At 34.2% G+C, this 21,372-nt stretch overlaps 3 protein-coding genes across 5 annotated transcripts; 1 reads left to right on the forward strand and 2 right to left on the reverse strand.

Annotated features, from left to right (window-relative positions):
- The first annotated feature begins 324 nt into the window (after window positions 1-324).
- On the forward strand, window positions 325-1,991 carry LOC121052525 (E3 ubiquitin-protein ligase RNF126-A). Its single transcript, XM_040517744.1, has 5 exons — window positions 325-531; window positions 803-962; window positions 1,049-1,256; window positions 1,386-1,495; window positions 1,764-1,991. Exons 2-5 carry the CDS (start codon window positions 855-857, stop codon window positions 1,785-1,787), a joined length of 450 nt encoding a protein of 149 aa, XP_040373678.1. The 5' UTR covers window positions 325-531; window positions 803-854; the 3' UTR covers window positions 1,788-1,991.
- Window positions 1,992-3,885: 1,894 nt separating this feature from the next.
- On the reverse strand, window positions 3,886-7,342 carry LOC112196399 (truncated transcription factor CAULIFLOWER A). Of its 2 annotated transcripts, XM_024336724.2 has the most exons (9): window positions 7,182-7,342; window positions 6,878-7,097; window positions 5,375-5,453; window positions 5,227-5,291; window positions 5,014-5,113; window positions 4,887-4,928; window positions 4,579-4,620; window positions 4,343-4,467; window positions 3,886-4,257 (listed from the first exon to the last, which is right to left on the reverse strand). In XM_024336724.2, the coding sequence occupies exons 2-9, from the start codon at window positions 7,060-7,062 to the stop codon at window positions 4,152-4,154; spliced, it is 744 nt and encodes a 247-aa protein (XP_024192492.1). In that variant the 5' UTR covers window positions 7,063-7,097; window positions 7,182-7,342; the 3' UTR covers window positions 3,886-4,151. The 2 variants fall into 2 exon arrangements, with proteins under 2 accessions (XP_024192492.1, XP_024192493.1); XM_024336725.2 differs by having other exon boundaries at window positions 6,878-7,332.
- Window positions 7,343-15,154: 7,812 nt separating this feature from the next.
- Window positions 15,155-20,173, reverse strand: LOC112196400 (agamous-like MADS-box protein MADS2). Of its 2 annotated transcripts, none has more exons than XM_024336727.2 (8): window positions 19,739-19,983; window positions 18,372-18,450; window positions 18,121-18,185; window positions 17,842-17,941; window positions 17,386-17,427; window positions 16,223-16,264; window positions 15,785-15,924; window positions 15,155-15,693 (listed from the first exon to the last, which is right to left on the reverse strand). In XM_024336727.2, the coding sequence occupies exons 1-8, from the start codon at window positions 19,921-19,923 to the stop codon at window positions 15,609-15,611; spliced, it is 738 nt and encodes a 245-aa protein (XP_024192495.1). In that variant the 5' UTR covers window positions 19,924-19,983; the 3' UTR covers window positions 15,155-15,608. The 2 variants fall into 2 exon arrangements, with proteins under 2 accessions (XP_024192495.1, XP_024192496.1); XM_024336728.2 differs by having other exon boundaries at window positions 15,164-15,693; window positions 18,121-18,182; window positions 19,739-20,173.
- Between the last annotated feature and the right edge of the window lie 1,199 nt (window positions 20,174-21,372).

Consider the following 21,372-nt stretch of genomic DNA (forward strand, 5'->3'; position numbering starts at 1 on the left):
GACGTAGCCCTATTGGGGTGGGTCATTGTGTAATGGTACTTACTGTTTCATTATAATGGATTGACCCTCTCAAAAAAAAAAAAAAAATTAATCAATGTAGGAAGGGACAGAAGAAACATCAACTAAAAACGTTTTGGAGAATCCAAGTTGCGATAGGAGATGTAAGAGATTGAGATTGAGATTCGATGTAATCAAAGATTACCCACAAGACAAATGGGCTCCCCGAATTCCGGATTTCACCGTAAATCCGTACGCAACTCAACTAAGGATTTCCCATTAAGTTACGACTTTTGAATTTCAATTGACTCCAATATTCGACCCCTTCTGAGTTCTGATATTATCTCTATCTTTTTTTTTTTCTATTTTAATTAATTAATAAAGAAGCGCCTTCATTAGCTCTTATCTCTATCACTGCTACCCGATCATCTTTCTGCTTCTTCGGTTCTCTTTTATCATCGTTTCATATTTCTGGGACTCTTGGTCGTCAAGGAGACCATCGCAATCTGCTCCAGTTTCAAAGACTCAGATCGAGTATGTTGCCTAAATTTCAAGCTCAACCTGTGTATTTTAATTTCAATTTTCTTCAGTCTTTTGTGGGTCTGGAACTCTGGATTTGTTTCGTCTTGGTCTTCAAGCGTTTATAAATCCAACAATGTTCATGTTCATGATTATAGAATGGTTCATGTCAGATTTTGATAATTGATTAATAGAATGGTTTTCCTCTTTTTTTTTTTTTTTTTTTTGTTCTGCATGTTGCATTGTATTTTTATTAATATTTTTATTTTCTTGACGATCTCTGCAGGGTGTGACTGAAAATTCAAATAGAAGCTAGCAAAAGTTGAAGCGATTTCTTGATGGGTTCTTTTTGTTCCTGCTTTAATGCGGACGATCCTTTGGATAACACGCACAATGCTAACAATGCCAACAATGATAACCGAATCATCCCTAACTTGTACAATAAGGTAACTAGGTTTTAGAATTTCCATTACTTTCGCCTTTTAATTTGCTTTCCTCGTGAGTGTGTGATAACCAATTTGAGGTTAAGCAGGTTGGGTTCGGCAATGAGGAAACACATTCATCTACTCAAGTAGCACCGAATGCTGTTATTATGGAATCTGGGACTGGCATGGATGCTGCTACTAATACTACTATTCAATCCCTTCCTGGTCCTTTGCTTATCGAAAAGAAGATTGGAGGACACTGGTTTCTCTATCCTTCTACCATGGAAGAGGAAGAATGCCCTACATGTCTTGAAGGTAAGCATTGCTCTTAAGAATTGTTGCAAATACTATTTAGATGGTTGTGGTAATACATTTTCACTTTGGTTTGGTTTCTTAATTATGCAACGCTGAATATATGCTGAGGCTCCTTGAAAATTGCGACAGAATACACACCTGAAAATCCAAAGATAACAGCAAAGTGTTCTCACCATTTCCACCTTGCTTGCATATATGAATGGTTGGAGAGAAACCAAAAATGTCCAGTTTGCAGCCAGGTAACCAATTTCTCTAGCTAGCTTCACACTGTTTATAACTATTTATAAAACTGCCTTCAAATTGATGACTACTCTATGAATTCTTGCTGGAGAAAAGTTAATCATGAATGTTGGGGGTCTTATCATATGTACATTTTCAAATTTTCCATATAGTGGTAGATTAGCTCATGCATTTTCCGGTGAAAGTATTGGGAGAAAAAAGTGGGGTTGGCTTTGTAACAAAATAGCTTCGTCTTGAATTTGACTAAAGTTCAAATTGATTTTGTAGGTGATGTCATTTAATGATCTCTGAGATCACAGAGCAACTGCAACAGGCAACAGCTACCAAAGTAGAGACAGTCGTATATAAACGCAGAAGTGGATTGGTTAAGCAATCAAAATTCTAAGGATTAAGAAGCCTTTTGAATGATCTCTATATGTTCCATTTCTTCAGAAAGAGTGAAGCTGTAAATACAATAATTCTGGGCTTAAATTCATTTTTCCATGGGGAAATACACCAACTCAATTTAATTCTATAGATATAGTATGTAAACTCCATCCACATTCCACATAATATCTTCACTCACACACAAACACACACACATCTTTCTTAAACTCAGACCAAAAAGAATATCTTTCTTTATACAACTAGAAACAACCATTTAGTCCCAAAGAATATACTAACATCTTGTACATGATTTCTGTTTTCATTAGTTTTTTCTTTCATGATAGTCACTTCTGTGCATGTATACTTGTCTTTGTTTTCTTTTCGTACCTTGTGACATTATTTGCCAAATTAGACAACTTAAGGTATATATATATTATGTCGCAAAGGGTTTTTACTTCCACTAAGATAGAAACCTTGATTGGTCACCTTAATGTAGAAAAGCCCAGCCCTGAATGTAGTTCGCTTAAATAGACAGGAAGACTGTCTCACAAGATCTACAAGTTAACAGAGAAGTCACAAAACAATTTCCCGAAAGTTACTGCGCAATTGATATGCAGAAATCTGTAGAAATTTATAGGAAGTCATCAAGGTTTTTTTTTTTTTTGTTCCTCTCTTTAAAAGAGGATCAAAATATTTCACTCTTACCCCCACGGTGACTCAAACTTAGGATCTGGATCTTAGGTGATGTAGGACGAGAATGGATCCAGTTTAGCCGAAAAACCATAAAAGTAAAGAAGCGGCGTAGAATCAAGAAAAGTGATTGGAAAATAGGTAACTCAAGCGTAATCAGATTACTAGCAGCTGGAATTTTCAAGAAGATTTGGTTTTGGACTTTTCGGGTTTCTCGTACGAAAAGTCAGGTTTTGATTTTGAATCAGATTTGACTAACTTTTGGCCAGAATGTTCATTTGAGACGCATGATACCTTTCCAGAATGGGAACGACGAGATCTTCAAGACTCACTTTAGTGAACCCTATCAGATTTAGGCCAAAATGTATCGTCTTAATTATCCGATTCGTAATTTAATATTTTTAGGCTAGTTTTACATTCTTTTTATTTTAGGTTTTCTAGTTTATTTTGGATTTGTTTTGTTTTAATCCGTGGGCTTTAGGGTTTCATTGTTAGTCGCCCTAGGGTTTCTTTCCCATATATAAGCAACCTTAAACGGCTGCAGAACCGATCTTTCAACTTTTAATCAATAAAATAGAGATTTTCTCTTTTATCTCTGGTGGACTCCAGAACCCTTTTGTTAGGTTTATTGCTGGTAAACCTAGTTATCAATCTGATACCACTTGACGCAGTCGGATTGATAACTAGGTTTACCAGCAATAAACCTAAGCAAAAGATTCTGGAGTCCACCAGAGATAAAAGAGAATAATCTCAATTTAATTGATAAAAGATGAAAGATAGTTCTACAGCCGTTTAAGGTTGCTTATATATGGGAAAGAAACCCTAGGGCGACTAACAATGAAACCCTAAAGCCCACGGATTAAAACAAAACAAATCCAAAATAAACTAGAAAACCTAAAATAAAAAGAATGTAAAACTAGCCTAAAAATATGAAATCACGAATCGGATAATTAAGACGATATATTTTGGCCTAAATCTGATAGGGCTCACTAAAGTGAGTCTTGAAGATTTCGTCGTTCCCATTCTGGAAAGCTATCATGCGTCTCAAACGGACATTCTGGCCAAAAGTTAGTCAAATCTGATTCAAAATCAAAACCTGACTTTTTGTACGAGTAACTCGAAAGGTCCAAAACCAAATCTTCTTGAATATTCCAGCGGCTAATAATCTCATTACGCGTGAGTTACCTATTTTCCAATCACTTTTCTTGATTCTACGCCGCTTCTTTACTTTTATGGTTTTTCGGCTAAACTGAGTCCATTCTCGTCCTACATCATTAGGAAGTGAGTGTTCTAACCACTGAGCTAACACTATTTCGTCAAGTCATCAAGTTCACTAAATAAAATATTGTGAAATTTTTTGCAAACCGAATAAAGTTTGGCAATACATAATAATTAGCATCATCGACAGAGCTAGAGAATTGTTCCAAAACCCAATAATTTTGGATATCCTGATCGATCGTTGGCTTTGTCTGAAAATCTACCTTTCACCACTCAGGTTCACATTATAGCAAAATATGTGGTGAAGTACTCTACTAAACCTTAGCATCATGCTACAAGCTAGTGCACTTAGCAATTAATAATATTACTTGGTGATGATATTCATGAAGCAAAGCATCCAAGGTGGCATGAATACAACGATGGCTCGAGAGTAAGGTCGAGCTGGTTCCTCCTCACTTGAAGGAACTGATCATTTTGCTGAGTGCCCCTGCATATATCAAAACCATATACTTTATTATACACAGGCCCAAAATTTTATTATTTAACTGTGAAGAATGGTTTTAATATATTACCCCATGTTCAAACATGGAAGTGGAGCCTGTGCTACCAGGTTAAGGCCATGGTTTTGCTGCTGTTGCTGCTGCTCCCAATTATGAACCTCCTGAGCTTCCGCTACATTCTTCTCCTTCTCCTTAATCTATATTGGTAATGTTGATTATTCATGAAATCAGAACCTAATGAAAAGATGAGCCATGCATTATCACATTAAGTAGAAAAGACTTTGCTAGCATATTTTTAAGTTGATGACCTTCTTTGAAAGCAAGTTATTTTGCTCCTGCATTGCCTTCTCCTGTCACAGTGCAGAACAGAAAGAAAATTATGAACAGATTCTGAGACTGCGAAAGTTCAATTTAATGGATGTATATACATATATATGTATGCATGCATACAACTTACAAGTCAAGTATAATTGTCCTCTCCTTTCACAGTCAAAAAAAAAAAAAAAGTAATGTATAATTGACTTATATGAAACAAAGCCCTTAAGTAATTACCATGAATAACATTAATTTGCTTAATATTAAGTTTAGTTACTAAGTATATGCAAAATAGCCGAACCTTTCTCTGAAGTTCGGACATAGACTCATGCATGAGTTGGTTCTGCAAGAAGTCAGAAAATATTTAGTGCTATAATCAAACTAGCTAGCTGTAGACCATCATTAATCAACCCATGCAGCTAGCATACCTTTCTTGATCGAATTTGCTTAAGAGAATTGTCAAGCTGTTGCTCCAAACTTTGGATCTCTTTGATACTCAATGAATCCAGATCTTCTCCCAAATAGTGCCTGCAGATCGATTGGTTTAAGTAGACATATACAATGAAATAATCAATTCAGGACAGGAAAACTTAATTAGTTGGGGCAAGTTATTACGAGAGTAGTAAATTAACCACATATACCTAAGGTTTCTTTGCAGAAGCTCAACTTTCACCTTCAGTCTAGCATGTTCGAAGGTCCAGTTACCCTGCATTAATTACCAAGTGACCTAACTAATTTAGCATAGAACGCATGAAGACCTCAGTCAAGTGAAGGCAAAATGGCAAGTACCTGTGATTCCAAATCAGGTTCGACTAGCTGTCTCTCTGCGTACGAGTACCGCTCATAGCGTTCAAGTATATTCTCCATGCTGCACAGTCATTACGGAGCATGACCATATATATCTAACAAGTACTTAACTCATATATGCAAAAAAGAGAGACAATCTACAGTGCCTGACTATCTGTACTTAACCGTATTAAGGATAAGTGCAGAGAGTGAGGCACTACAGATTATGAAGTCGATCGTGTCGATTCAATTGGTTGTTGAATCTACACGAAGATATATAGCTTACTAGGATCAATATATAGTCCCACACTCTATGGGTAATTCAACTTAATAATAAGAAACACATATGAATATCCTCGTCAAAGATTGGTCAATAAAAATCTATTATATTAATTAAAGTGGTATAATTACTTGTTAAAGGTTATTCTAAGGCATCTTCATATATACCACACCTTTTTCTAGTCCGAAATATAAATCCCGGGCAAATTTATAGACTGTTAATTTCCATAATTCTTACCGATAGTTATTTGAACTTTATTGTTTAAAGACTAAACAAGTGCATTACACAAACAAAATGAGACTCTTTTTGTTTGATGAACAAGAATAGGGACTTCTGTCAAAGATTTATTGAGAAAACAATGCCCTAACTACTGAATTACATGTTAATTGGCAACAAAGGGAACAATGATGTAAGAAACTAAGAACTAAAAGTTAGCATATTTCCATTCTTTAGATTTAATTTTTAATACTCAAAAAAACATTACACAATTTACAAAAATCAATAAATAACGGTTTAGCTTTGTACACCAAAAAGTCCATGATTTCAAGTTGCATTTAATTTCTTTTAACTTTTGACTGTGCTGTCCTGTTCTCTTGAGGACATGTGTGATGATGGAATATTCCAGCTTCCCACTCCTTTATTTTTGTTTTCTGTGTTGATAGATTTCTGCTTTTTTCATAATTTCTTTCTTAATTTGCTGAAAAAAAATTATCAAACATTTTAAATTATGATCTGGGTTCAATTCCATAGTTAAATTTTGTGTCAATTGCAGTAAAACGTACAAAATGATATACTAATATAGGAAGTTGCACATCAACCCAAACCCAGGCCATATATGCCTGAGTATTCCAAAAGCAGATGAAGTACTCATAAATCTCACATTCATATAGGATTTTTTCTAGGTCATTCACACTTCTACTTAAGTTAGCTGGAGTCCTGCTTAATATCAAATTAAGTACACTTGACCATCATATCATTTCCCAGCTAGCTTGAATCCACATGACAAATTCACAACTTTAATAAGAACTTGATCTTATTAATTTTTTTTTTTTCTGACAATAAGAACTTCTTCTTAATAAGCACCGTTGTACTTGCATGATATTCACCAAGCTTGAATTTAAAATGACAGATAAGAAAAATAAAACTACTAAAAGAAAACGAAGCAGGAGGAGGAGGAGGAGAAGAAGAAGAAGCAGATGGCTAGCTAGGTTAAGAGAGATTAGTACCATGAATCAGTTGAGTATTCAAAGAGCTTCCCTTTGTTAGAGAAGACAATCAAAGCAACCTGAGCATCGCACAAGACAGAGATCTCATGCGCCTTCTTCAGCAACCCAGTTCTTCGTTTCGAAAAGGTGACCTGCCTGTTGATCTTGTTCTCTATCCTCTTCAGCTGAACCCTACCCCTTCCCATATTGATGATATACAAAGCTACCTGCTAGCTTCCTCCTGAATCAATGACTTTCCTTTTTTATTTCGATCTTTCTGATAACTACCCAAACAAGTTGAAGCACCAAAAAAACAAAGACTAACCTGAAACTAAAAGTTTCTAGCAAAACTGCAAAAGGCAGTGAGAAAAATTTAATGGGTTTTTTCTTCTTGTAGCTTATAAATTAGCCATATATATGAGAGAGGATTGTCTGAGGAAAAGAGCATGTGCAGAAGGTATATATGGAAAAGGAAAATGGGAGCTTAAAAGCGGTTTCATAGAGAATAGGGTGGTTTTGGTGGAAAACAAAAAACCGGTGTGGTTTTTAAGGATGCGCTGTCGACTTCCTATTCGCTGCAAGTACTATGCAGTCCTTTCCCTACGATTGACAGCTCGCACATTGGTACGGACGGACTTGTGTGTATTGCTACATGTGTACGTCATCGCGCGGTTAACTATGAACAGTAGGAATAGTTATTACAGTAAGGTAATAGTTCGGTGGGTTCACTTCATCACTCGTACTATTGCAAAGGATAGATTCGGAAATAAGACTAACAAAACCTATATGGATCGTAAAAAAAAAAAAATTTGAGTTGAAAACCATTTATCTGGCCTTCGAAGGTAAAAGAAAATCTATCGAGTCTAAGAGACTTTAGTGTCTGAAAACGCGAGTAGTGCTATTTAATTAGTAGATTTTGATAATAACTGTATATGTGTTGTACAGGTAATTTTTTTGTTATGGGATTCTTTTTTCCTTTTTCGACAAATTTTATATAAACATTTTACTATACTAATAAGAAAAGCCATGTGTGGATGCCTGCCTTCCAAGCAGGTGCAGGATATGTAATTTATGTGATCCAATTCCTGTCCATATAGTAAACATCATATATTTCAAACCTGCCGACAATCTATAAGGGAAAGAATGGCCTACATCCTGACCCCTCCAACCCAAATTTAGAAACCCAGCTACTCCCCATTCACAAAATCAAGGATTAAAATATCGAATATCGAGAAAATATCGATAGTCTAAAAAATGAAAATTTTGATAAAAATATTGAGGAAATTTCGATTTAAGTAAATTTTTGAAAAAAAATGATGGAAATTTAGAAAGTAACATGGAAATCATTAATTAATTTTCATGAAATATTTACATGCATGATCAGTTATCTATAGTATTTAAAAAAAAATGTTTGATAAACTTAATTGTATAATGATTGTAATAATTTAGATCATAATAAGATACACTGACATAACAAAAAAATAAAAATTCTACATGAGAAATCTCAAAATGACTTAAATAGGAGATTGTAGAGTTAATTATCAATTATAATAATATTTTACAATTAAATAGATATGTTAAAATGAATATCGGTCTTCAAGCAAACAGGAAAAGTAGAAAATGGTCTATAGAAATACATAGAAAAACTTCTTCTTCTTTTTTTTAAGAGAGCCAAATGTTTACTATTTAGCAAATTAGACAATCAGAAGATTTATAAGCATGGAGGGAAAAGACTCAAATCGCGATACATGACCCTATAATTTTTTTAAAGTTTTCCTCTTTAGATGTTATATAGTCTAGTCGGATTGGATAAGGACAATGGCTAGTTTTCATGAGGTATCAGGTTCGAACCCCATCCTCGTCAAAATTTGGCTTTAATTTTAGTCAAAATACTTTATGACCAACCCACATATCTCGGGAGGTGACAATAATCTCTGAATTTCTAGAAATATCTGGAAATTTCAAAAATTTCTCACAATATTCTCTTGGTAAGTCAAAGATATATCGAGATCCTAAAAAAAAAGAAATATCGAGGATATTATCGATTTTTAAGTCCTTGCACAAAACCTTATCTCTTTAGGAATTCTTGTCCAGTTGTCCCCAAGGTTATATAGCCACTCAAATATAGACAAGAACATGTTCCACGACAGTGTAAAACGGGCTGTAACCGAGTTGTTTTCTTTCTCAGCCACCTCGAGCTCTACCACCACTTGGGTTGTGTTCCTCTCTTCCTTGTAGTTCCAATGTGACAATGTCACCAACTATGCACATCAAATCGATTCCACTACGGTGCATCGAATAAAGAAATTAAAACGGGTTCCAATTGGGTTTTTCCTCTGGCCACCTCATGCTCCGCCACCATTTGAGCTGTGTTTTTCTCTTCCTTACGGTTCCAACTCCACCAACCATGCACAACAAATCAATCTGTAGAGGGAGAAAACATATATAATTGGAAATTTCTGGCCTAAAACATTTCAAGGTGAATTCTTCATTCCTCGTTCATATATACTTGGAGTAGGCTCCAGTTATAAAAATTATAGGCGAGGTATAGACACAGGCAACGCCATCGATTTCATCATTTTTGGCAGTGAACGGCCGCCAGTATATGTACACTTTGGTGTTTGGTTACCTAGAGTTATATGAGAATGAATTTCTTTCTTTTCCGAAATTTGAAAAGATGAGGGGGGAGAAAGCATTCAGTAATGATGAACTCTTTTGGTAATCACATAACACAAGTCGTTAACTTATTTCTATGCTTAACTTTTCACTAACCATCACAAGTGGTTGAGTTGGTGAGAGGCTCCAGGTTTGGAACCCCCACACTCGGGTTTGAATCCCGACGATGTTGATTGGTTAAATCCCAATCTATTCTTGGTAACCGGAGGGAGGAAGTGTTCTGACATGATTCCCCGGCACGGACTAGTTTCTGGGCCTATGATGTCTTTGAGAAAACCATGTGATCTCAATAAAAAAAACTTTTCACTGCTAATTTATCCCTAACAAAGAGATGTAGAAACAATATGTAAAATTTTGAAAACTTGTCCATGCATCACTACACCAATAATACGATCAGACGATAGTTTTTCGCTGTCGTCTGATGACCCTCTTTGCTGTTAACTGAGCTCCTACTGTCTGATGGCTCAAACAGACAACAACACGGTAACTGTTGTCTGAGATTGTCCTGCATAAGAGCAACGACTAACATGAATGTTGTCTTAACACAGAAAAAACAACAACGTCTTATATGCTTACTGTTGTCTCTATCAAGTTTCTATATCAAAGGATTAGCTTTAGTCTGTTGATTGAATTTAAACAAGACAATAGGTTGTTAAAAATGACACTGGCTGTCCAATTTTGATACTATAGATTTCTCTAAATAATTGTTGTCTGAGTTTTTACTGGACAATGATTTTTGATGTAGTCTCGTTGTGCTAAAATGGCTCCAACAACAGTTTTTGTTATCTTTTTAGTTGTGTTTAACTCTCTCTGACAATTGTTTTTACTTAGTTGAGAGTGGTCTGAAAGTGAATCATGATGTATTTTTTCCTTGTATCAAAGAACGCCAATATTTATTGAATGAAACTAAAGAGTACATGGGGCAATGCAATAGCATTGAAAAAAAAAAACTACTATGAACAACATTTGGACTTCCATAAATGTAACAATTGTTCCATATATGGGAAGTAGTCAGCTTGGAGGCTTGGATGGTTCATTCTTGGCGTAAGCCTTCACTGCATGGGGTGCTCGCTTTTCCGCTATGTAATATTCCATGACCAACGTAGAGAGCACATCAATGTACAACTGGCACTTGCTAATATCACTTCCAAAGTTGTTGACACACTTCCAAAAACAAAAATAATTTGCTGAGAAGAAATCAACTAGGGGATGAATTCAATCACAATTTGCAATTAGGTTGAAAATACAATCCCAAAACTGATTAAGACTAATACCAATGGAATTTTGACCATACCGGAGTTACTAAGGTACAAACCAGAATGGGGTAGATAACTGTAAGCAAGTGGTATTCAAGAAACTCAAAAAGTACCCAAATGGCAATAGCTTTTCCAAGAACAGCCCTAGAAATTTTCTTCTTCCTCCACAAGAACACATCAGCAACTGCAATATTTAATAAACCAAAGACAATTTATTATAAACAAAACAAATGAAATACAATAAAAGATGACAAAAAAGATCGATCTTTTGAATTTCTCGACCTCAACAACAAGTGATTTTACAATTCAAAACAAGCAAGAAGCCAAATTGAAATTGATACTTGAACCAACCTAACTTACAATTCAAGTACAGGTTAGGTTAGGGAACAACTGAAGGAAGATAATTTAAAGTTTGATTAATATGTGAAAAAGTATAATCCTTCTTAAAATTGTTGCTTGCATTACTTGTGATGAGGACAAGTTAACACCTTTATACTCATATTGACCTTTCAAAATGGAGAAAGAATATGCATTCTGCTGGTATAAACTTTCATGATTTGTGGCTTGACTAGCAGCAGGGTTTTGGTATTGGTTCACAACCAAATTAGTGTTCAAAGTCATGATTTTGTCTATTACTAACTTAGAAGCTCTACTTCAAATGGTCATGATTTTGTCTATTACTAACTTAGCCCATGATTAAAATCCAATACTAAATCAAAAAGAAAAGATATAGTAAGTTATCCCACAAGATTGGCTGATCTTGAACAAAAGAAAATAACAATAAACCACTTAGTTCAAATGCATAGATTCTATCGTCTCACTTTTAAGTAAAAGAAATGCAAGACAAATGTTAGGATGCAGAGCTATCCCCAACACCACAACTAAGTACCACCAAAATGAAGTGGCTGAAAAGCCACATGGATGTATCAAAATCAAACTAAGCAATCCAAAATCCATCATGTTTCAATAGCATCTAACTTCAGCACAATAAAACCTTTTCATTCATACTCAATGCATTTTCATTTGGAGAAATTTCAATTTAATAGTATTCTCCAATGTTTTCTATATAGTCTTAATGTCATGATGTTTCTTTTTGGGTCTTATGAGTGACTAAAGCATAAGAGGTAGTGCTACAATTTGTACAGAATTAGATGCTTACCTAGAGTAATGTAGAAGCATGACATAACTACCTTTTGATGCACAAAGGCAAGACTGAGGGATTTCTTTGATGGCTGCAGTACTTTCTCAAAGACACTTGTTGTACCAGCCCTGAGGACACCAACCTTAACATTTGGAGTTCTGGCAGCCCTAAAGACTAAAAAGAACCATGCTTGCTTATGAAAGGCATGTTTACAATTTCAAGTTCTCATAAATCACCCAATCACTGCAATCATGACATATTTAGTTTCTAGAGTTAGTTCCTTTAAATACTAGTCAACATCAAAGTAAAATTTAGTCAAACGGAGGGAAGTAGTGAAAATTAAAAATTTGGCTAAGTGTTAAATTTAACTTCGGCGCACAAATATTTTGAATCCTAAAACTCATGCAACATCAATTTAAGTACATTGTTTGAAAGAGAGTGACACAATAGACAACTAAAAAACTGTTGCGTGAATCAAAACAATCAGACGACATCTTTTTCAACCATTGTATTAATAGTAACTGCACAATAGCAATGTAATAAGAGCTGTCTGAGTAAATTCATTCAGGCAACATCAAATTTCAACCATTGTCTGAATAATAATGAAACAACACCAACATTTATTATGATATCTAAAACTAGTTATTTGAACAACATCAATCTGAAAATTTGTTGTCCCTTTAAGAAATGCGGACAACATCACACCTATTTGACAATAACTGTTGTATGATTGAATCTTACACAATAGAATAATTCTTGTTGTTGTCTGAATATTTCAAAGAGAAAATTAGATATAAACCCAAAAATATAAGCTTCTTTTGAGAAAAACCCATAGATATTTTTTTTCTTTCAATTTACACCCATTCTACATAAGCAAACCTTCCATATAGAGTATATGTCTATAATTAATAGTTTTTCTCATTCTTTGATATATCTAATATGCCCTTCTGATTATGGAGAGTTAAATTAAGTATCTTGCTTAATCTTATCATCCATTTGAATTTGAAATATTAAGCTAAAAAATCAATTCATTTTGACTTTATCATAATCAATTACGTCCTTAATTTCTTCCTTACTTTATATTTTGATTACTGACTTGAGTATATATTTCTATATATGCTCATTACAATGGTAGTTCATTTCCAGCACAAATTTCAATTCTTGTTTTCCTTATATGTAGGTATTTTCTTTTCAAATAGATTTTCAATTTTCTTTTCCTTGATGGGGTCAATTATTGTTTCAAAAGATGGAAAGAGATTTTGATTCAATCACTGGGAGAAAATGTTTTTCTTGCTTGAAAGAAAGGGCGAGGGGCAAGCAGGTATGATACTTTTCGCTTGTGTCTATGAAGCACAACTAAAGAAATGTTCTTAAAGAAAAGAAAAGGATTCAAGATGGGGTCAAGAAATGGGAAAAAAGCTTGTGTTATTATGTTTTCACTCCTAGGCTCACATTCGGTGCCTCTCTATATTCTCGAAAGATTTCTAGTTGTAAGGTATATTTTGTTCTTGGATTACTTTTTTCTTCTTTTTAGGTATATTGTCATATTAATCTCATGATAGCTTTTTACTCTCAACTACTACATTTCTAATTTACCTACTAAGTAATTAAATGAAAGTGATGCTTGAATACCATAAACCTTCAAGCTAAAAAAAGATCGTATCTTCTACGATCATAGGTATAATATAGTAGAAAACCTAATAAAGAGGTATGATACAAAAAAAAAAAAATGATTGTAATATAGAGGTGTCCGTGTCATACAAAAAAAACAAAACAAAAAACCTCCTATATATCAGATACATACTTGAAATCAAATTAACTAGAAAAAGTGTTTTGATGATTAGGTACCTAGCTTATTATATAGGCATACGCATATAGGTATAATATAGAGAATTTCAACCTAATAAACATGGTCAACTCGCAATGATAGAGTACCTAAGAAAGAGGTTGATGTTAAAAATGATTCTAATAAATAGGTTGATATGAAAATTTCTAGAAATCAAGTTAGCTAAACATACCTGTCTAATCTTTAGGTTGTAATTTTAAAAAAAAAATACAATCTATTAGTTGGGTTAAAAACTTTAAACTTCTACCTTTAGGTTAGGTTGCAAGTAAAACATAAAGTTACTTTTAAAATAGAAAGTTTAGATTATCAAAAAGTAAATATCACATTCACTTAAATCTATATAACTTTTGAATTCAGAAAATTATGTCAAAAAAGATCTATAATTCTAGCATCATGATGAATTTAATGAAAATTGCGATAATAATGGGACCAATAAAAAAATATACAATTAAGGTATTTAAAGATGACGTTAATTTTGCTAGTTGACTTATGTTTGTCAGATTTAAATTATAGCAATTTGTGTAATTTTTTGGAAAATGAAATCTAATATTTTATCCTAGTTGGCAATAATTGGGTGTAGATTGAAAAGAAATAATAGGTTATAAAAGTAAATTGAGATTGGAATTTGTCTACTCATTTCATTTCATAGCCCTTTTATATGATAAAGTAATCTGGGGTTCACATCCAAAACCAATTGGCAATGGGTGGAGTGGCCCAAACCCTTATAAACCCATAGGCAAGGTCCCATTTTTCCCATGTGGGATGTATATATATTCTCAACACGCCCCCGCACGTGTGGCGAATTTTCAAGCCACACACGTGGACAACTTGGGTGACGTGGAGCCCGTGTGGCCGTTAGACATGCACACGTGGGTAACCTGGCTCTGATATCATGATAAAGTAATCTGGGGTTCACATCCAAAACCAATTGGCAATGGATGGAGTGGCCCAAACCCTTATAAACCCATAGGCAATGTCCCATTTTTCCCATGTGGGATGTATATATATTCTCAACATTATATAGGGATGAAATTACAATGGAAATATCGATTAACATCAATTACAATGATGATAGTAAATATTGATTGTGATGTGATTGCAATTCCTTGATTCCCTCTCCGTCTGTTTCTTTAACAAAGGCACATAATGTGCTTTTCCTTTAACATAGGTGGGTTTTTTCCAGTAAATTTTCTAGAAATTGGGTGTATAATGAAATGTCCCTATTTCAGATGACAGAAAAAATGTGCGTAGTTGTCTTATTCAAATATTGGCATAATGATGTCCGCTAGACCATTATTAAGGTTCCATTGCTATTTTGAACAAATGGTAAATGGCTCAAAATTCAGAATTTTAGATGAAATATTGAAGAAACACTACAAATTGACAGATAAAAAGATAATGGCAAGTCTTTCAACAATCGGTGTTTATGTGATTTTTCTAATGTCTTTCTTTTGTTGGGATAAACTGACAATTTGGTGAAAAGAAGTGGAATAGTATTAAGTTGGTAAGAGCCTCCAGGTGTGGAACCCCTACATCCGGGTTCGAATCCGGCCGACGCTTATTGGAGTTAAATCCCAATATATTCTTAGTGGCCAGGGGGTAGGAAGCGTTCTGACAAGATCCCCCGAGCACGGATTAGTCTCTGGACCTAGAAAGCTTTTAAGGACACCGTGTGAATGACAAATAAAAAAACAAAAAAAATTGGTTATTTGACTTTTATACCTATTCACGCTGGTTCGATAATCATATACAATCGAACAACACTAGCACTACAGTTCACTTGTGTTTGATCGATTGGTCCGTAGAACCACCATATTAGACAGCTCCGAGACTTCACAGCATCCATTCTGGGACAAATCCGCTACGAGTTTGGGTTGAGGTTGCTACATTTACCTCAGTTGTTACCTCACGACTGTGGCTGTAAATCCAAATGTAGAACACAAAGATCAAAAGGAGAATATTTTGATCATTGTTGATTATAAAACCCCATAAGTCAATTATGTAGTTACCCTATCTGCAGTGCTTTGTTGTTGCATTGTAAACGCTCAAATAAACCTTGATCTGATTGAGCAGTAGACGGGTGGCCATTTGGAATACTTAGCTGCTTTGCTTTCCAGGAACGTTGAAGGCCTTCATTACTTTCTTCCAACTGTGACCAACACGAAAAGTCAGAACCAAAATACATTGATTAAATTCAAGATTCAAGTATAGGGCTCCGGCCATTTTGGATATTAGTTTGAAAATTCTATCAAGTGGAAGGACAAGACTCAAGTAATGAAGATAGTATATGATTATATATATATATATATATATATATATATATATATATATATAAAATCCTATCCAGAGTGAGGCCTCACTCTGAAATTAACGTGATATATATTAAATCATATATATATATATGAAAGACCAAATATATGATATTAATTATTATGGCTAATGTATACCTTCCTTCTCAATTCATCGTTTGCTTCTAGTAGCATCTTTTCCTGCATATGCAATTCTTGAAAGACTTAGATTGGTAAAATAGCGCAGTCATATATATAGTCCTTCTCAGGTAAGGATATCCTTACCTTAGCCTTAGGAACAGATTTTCAGTTTTTGATCACTTTTCGATCACATATTCACATTTTAACCGTTCAGTTTTTAGGTCATAATGTATAGATCACTTCTGCAAATTTTCAGCCAAATTGATGATCGTTAAGATATCGAACTCGATTAAACCAATGAACGAACTGAATCTGTCAAACCGGATCCGTTCGTGTTCATTATTGTAAATTGCAGTTTTGAATGCCTTGCCGATCATAAATTTGACTGAAATTTTGCATAGATGATCTATACAATAGGACCTAAAAACTGAACGATTAAGATGTGAATATGTGACCGAAAAGTGATCAAAAACTTGAAATCCGTTCCTAAGCTATGGTAATGACATCCTTAGCCAAGAAGGACTATGTGTGTGTGTGTGTAGGTTTGCAATGCTAAGGTGGTCCGTTCCTTAGCTAAGGAACGGATTTCCATATTTTGACAACTTTTCGATCACATATTCACATCTTAACCGTTCAGTTTTTAGGTTCTAATGTATAGATCACTTCTACACATTTTCAGCCAAATTGATGATCGTTAAGGTATCGAACTTGATTAAATCAATGAACGAACTGAATCTGTCCAACCTAAACAGTTTGTGTTCATAATTGTAAATTGCAATTTTGGATGCCTTCACGATCATCATTTTGGCTGAAAATTTGCATAAGTGATCTATACATTAGGGTCTAAAAACTAAACGGTTAAGATGTGAATATGTGATTGAAAAGTTGTCAAAATATGAAAATCCGTTCCTTAGCTAAGGAACAGACCTCCTTAGCATAGCAAGCCTGATATAAATATATGTATATATATTAATTGATTGATGATAACATATTAGAGTAATGCTATGTGAATTACTATTTTTTATCCCACTTGAATCCTACCTTATATGACAACATCGATAAATGAAATACTCTAATATGGAGGCTTTTATACTACATTAGGTGTCATATAAGATAGGATGAAAACGAGTTCCAGAAATATGGTTCATCTAGCATTATGCAAAAGATTAAGATTAGTATACCTTCCTCTGAAGATCTGAAAGCTGTTCAAGTATATGTTGGCTCTGCAAACGAATCAGGGTAACTTTTATAAAAGTATTCATATAGATAGTGTCTGAAAATGATGGTTTCTAAGCAGCCAAAAACTCGTTTGAAGATGATAACCACAAGCACAGAAGATATACAACCAACCAGGTTGATAATTGAAACTCTAATATTCTCACCAATCATTGGATGCATTAAGATAAATAGCACAAAATATAAGTAAAATAATAAATAATTAAGCAACAGATATGCTAAAACCGCATACTTGTCAAATTTCAGTCTCAAGAGTAAGTCTGTTGACGGTACTCAAAAAGAGATTAGCCTCGGCTAATTAGAAACTGATCGGTGAAACTCATTGTCCTTAAACTAACTGTTACAACTAGATTAGCCATTCACAACTACTATATTTCGTAGTCAGGAAACAAAATTGATACCTGTCTTGACCTAACTCGCTTCAACGACAAATCTAGTTCATTCTCAAGCTGCTCAAGCTCCTTTGTGTCTAAATTTTCCAAATCTTCCCCAAGAAAGCGTCTAAGAATACCAAGTGAAAATCCACAAATGAGTACTAATGACAAATGTGATCTATCATTTTGGAACGTATCAATAAGGTGCATTATGTGCAAAGTGATCCAGTGCCAAATTCTGTTGACAGAATGTACGAGTCCTAGCTAGAGTTCAAATCTATCAATTTGGTATCAAGATCGATCTACCTCTGCGTACGTTGTAGGACCTCAACTTTCAATTTTAGGTTCTCATATTCTTCATATCTGCTCTGCTAGATAACATGAAAGCAGTTCCATCAAAATCAACAAGGCATAAATAGGACATGCGAGATTTGGAAAAGAAGCTGTATGGTGGAGGAAATGTCATTACCAACATACAGCTAACACAGATTGAGAGATTTAACTCAGAACAAGATTTGGAAAACAGGCAAGTGCTTCATATAACCTAACTAATTAACCTGTGTATTCTGAGCAGGCTGACCCGCTTCCAGTGCTGCATAAGTGTATCTTCGATATTTCTCAAGTGTCTTCTCCATGCTGAAATGAAATTAAGCAACCACCAATAAATGTACGACAATTAGAATGAGGGCATGCACCGCTGCTAGGAAAGTAATTAATTTACAAATTGCTCAAAGCATCTTAATTATCGGTACAGTTGATTAGGGCATGGAACGGATCCTTGTGCATATTGTAAATTTGATAAGATATATATGATAGGCAAAACAAGGAATGTAGACACAATCTCTTTCTCATTGAACATTCAAAACTTGATATCTTAAGTAGAAAATTATGAAAGGAGAAAATGATGATAAAAAACCTTACAAGAGTTATCAATTAAGTTCACAATAAATTATTAACTATTAAAACATTTCATTAAATAATGTGATAATGTCACATCAGCTGTCACATAAGATGAAATTTAAGGCTTTGTTTGGTTCGCGGAAAGAAAAGTAATTCTTTTGTTTTTCTCTTGGGAAGAGAAATATAATTTCAAAAAAACTTTCAATTCAATGTTTGGTAACATAAGAAAAGTTATCCGAAAAGTTGCTAAAAAAATTTGTAAATAATGCAATAAAATAATGTGTTGTGAGTAATAAATGTAAGAAAAAAATAGGGAAAAGTGATTCCTTTGAAGTATGGAAGAAACCATTTTTCCCCTATTTTCTTTTGCTTCACGAAAATATTTCCTTTTCTGTTGCATCTCAAACACAAGAAATGAACAAATTTCCTTTCACGATGCTTACTTTCCGCAAACCAAACGAAGCCTAAAAATGTGTTTTAGTTAACAATATTTCATATATATTATATCTACCATAATCACATTCAAATAATTAAATATATATGATTCTACTGAAGATTATTCTAACTTGTGGTTTGACAAAGAGAGAATGTCTATGAACTGAAATTTTCTCACTGGTTGAAATACAAGTGATACTAGTAAAATCAGGAGTATTTGGAGGTTCATTAGTCATTACACATAATTAATTCGTGTATAACAAAAGCTATTAATCTAAAATGTTGTTTTAAATCCAAATATAATATTAATTAGAATTTCAAGAGGGATTACTCGATCTGCACCGAAGTTAAACAACTCTACAAACATATTAAAGGGAATTACCAGATATTGGAATGCCCCAAATATCAAAGTGGAAATTTCAATACGTACAGTAAATCTATATATCTTTAAACAGTACCTGTATATAATCATCTGCAAAAGCAAACGATCAATTTCCCTATTATATTATAGGGTACCCTTAAACCCGAAGATTAATCCTCAAATGTAAGTATGTATTTATAGATTAGAGGCCGGCGGGTGTGAAGGTACCTGGGCCCGCTGCAGAACTCATAGAGCTTGCCACGGCTAGAGAAGATGATGAGAGCAACCTCTGCATCACAGAGAAGGGAGAGCTCGTACGCCTTCTTCAGCAGCCCGTTCCTTCTCTTTGCGAATGTTACTTGTCGATTTATCTTGTTCTCGATCCTCTTCAGCTCCACCTTCCCTCTTCCCATCTCTCTTTTTGTCTCGCTCAATAGCACCGCCTTAGCTTCTAATATTTTATTAATATATAAATACTGTTTGACATGGTACTAGGTTTTAGTTTTCCCTTTATTCTTGTTCTCTGGGGCTAAGCTACCTCAAATAGCTAGGCTTTACTTTCATTAAGGTTAGGATAATAAGAGGGGAATAAGGAGTTAGAATATGTACTGTTTTTATTATAATTTCTAATGTACTCTGAGGGCTACTTGCAATCTAACGATTCTAGGAACCAGAACGCACTATACACAACGCCCTATTTTCTTTACTGGTTTATGACTGATGAAGTGTTGGTTACTTTGTTTCTCTCCTTTTCAGTCTTTCTGAAAGGATTCATAATTGTTTGCGACTACTTATTGCTACAAAAGGACACCAATGTCAACTCCTATTGTACATTCCCAACTTTAGGGTTTCTACGTGTCGATCAGACACTGGACTTGGGACCTTGGTGCTATGTACTGTTATTTTCATCCGGACGATTTTGCCCCTGGTGGGTCGCATTTGTGTAATGTGTCTCAACTATTTTGTGTTGGACTAAAAAAAATGTTTTTTATGTATCTAGTTTGAGAAATTTTATATACACATCTTTTAATTTTTGATTTTTATACATGCAATAAATTTCATTAATTAGATTTGTGTTAGATTCAATTAACGAAATTTCTAAACTATATATCTTATTTCTTACATGGCTAGCGACAAGTAACTAAGGGATTGGATTTGACTTTATCATAATTACTTTGATTTTTTGAATGATAAAGTTTTTTGGATTTTCTTATAGAATTCCACAAACAATAAGTTGTGAACAAGATGAAACAAGTAGAAGGAATGGAAAAGAAAAGTCAGCCTTTGATATCTATGAGGGTTGTTGTATCAACATCCTGGACATATATATTCTTTTTCGTAATTTAAATTTTGCTACATCCTTGAGGGATGTATAAAGTAAAAGCCAGACAGACAAGAGAAGAGAAGAGAAAAAAAAAAACTGAACATCTGTGTTAGGGAGGCAAAGCGGATAGAGAGGGGCAAAAGAGGAAGTTCAAACTAAAAGTTGGCTGAATTTTTAAAGGGATGTGTATTAAGAGTTTGGGGTGTTGTATATATAATTGGATTAAATACTGTTTACTCCCTATACTTATAAAGTTTAATCGTTTCAGTCCTTGACCTTTGAATTTCACCTAAAAAGTCCATGAACTCTCAATTTCCTCCCAATTGGTCCCTGCAGTCAAAATTTTCTGTTAAAGTTGCTGAAAATGTCTATTATGCCCTCACTTACTTTTTTTTTAAAAAGTTATTTTTTCTCTGTTTTATTTCTTTTTTTCATTTCACCTCTTGAAGGTCTGTGGATTTGAACCATCTTGATGAGGAGATAAACAGAAGGAGGCAAAAGAGCCAGAAGAAGAAGAGGTAAAAAGAAAAAAAAAGAA

The sequence above is a fragment of the Rosa chinensis genome, chromosome 4 (genome assembly GCF_002994745.2).
Source record: "Rosa chinensis cultivar Old Blush chromosome 4, RchiOBHm-V2, whole genome shotgun sequence".
Lineage (NCBI taxonomy): Eukaryota > Viridiplantae > Streptophyta > Magnoliopsida > Rosales > Rosaceae > Rosa > Rosa chinensis.

Bases quoted from the DNA above. Each gene is read 5' to 3' on its own strand.
- LOC121052525 (XM_040517744.1), top strand. From the start codon at position 855: ATGGGTTCTTTTTGTTCCTGCTTTAATGCGGACGATCCTTTGGATAAC. The intron at 1,257-1,385 runs GTAAGCATTGCT...AAATTGCGACAG, and splicing joins ATGCCCTACATGTCTTGAAG to AATACACACCTGAAAATCCA. The intron at 1,496-1,763 runs GTAACCAATTTC...TTGATTTTGTAG, and splicing joins AATGTCCAGTTTGCAGCCAG to GTGATGTCATTTAATGATCT.
- LOC112196400 (XM_024336727.2), bottom strand. From the start codon at position 19,923: ATGGGAAGAGGGAAGGTGGAGCTGAAGAGGATCGAGAACAAGATAAAT. The intron at 18,451-19,738 runs GTACCTTCACAC...ATTTCATTTCAG, and splicing joins GAGTTCTGCAGCGGGCCCAG to CATGGAGAAGACACTTGAGA. The intron at 16,265-17,385 runs GTATACTAATCT...TTGCATATGCAG, and splicing joins TTTCAGATCTTCAGAGGAAG to GAAAAGATGCTACTAGAAGC.
- LOC112196399 (XM_024336724.2), bottom strand. From the start codon at position 7,062: ATGGGAAGGGGTAGGGTTCAGCTGAAGAGGATAGAGAACAAGATCAAC. The intron at 5,454-6,877 runs GTACTAATCTCT...ATGACTGTGCAG, and splicing joins GAATACTCAACTGATTCATG to CATGGAGAATATACTTGAAC. The intron at 4,621-4,886 runs GTTCGGCTATTT...GCACTGTGACAG, and splicing joins TGTCCGAACTTCAGAGAAAG to GAGAAGGCAATGCAGGAGCA.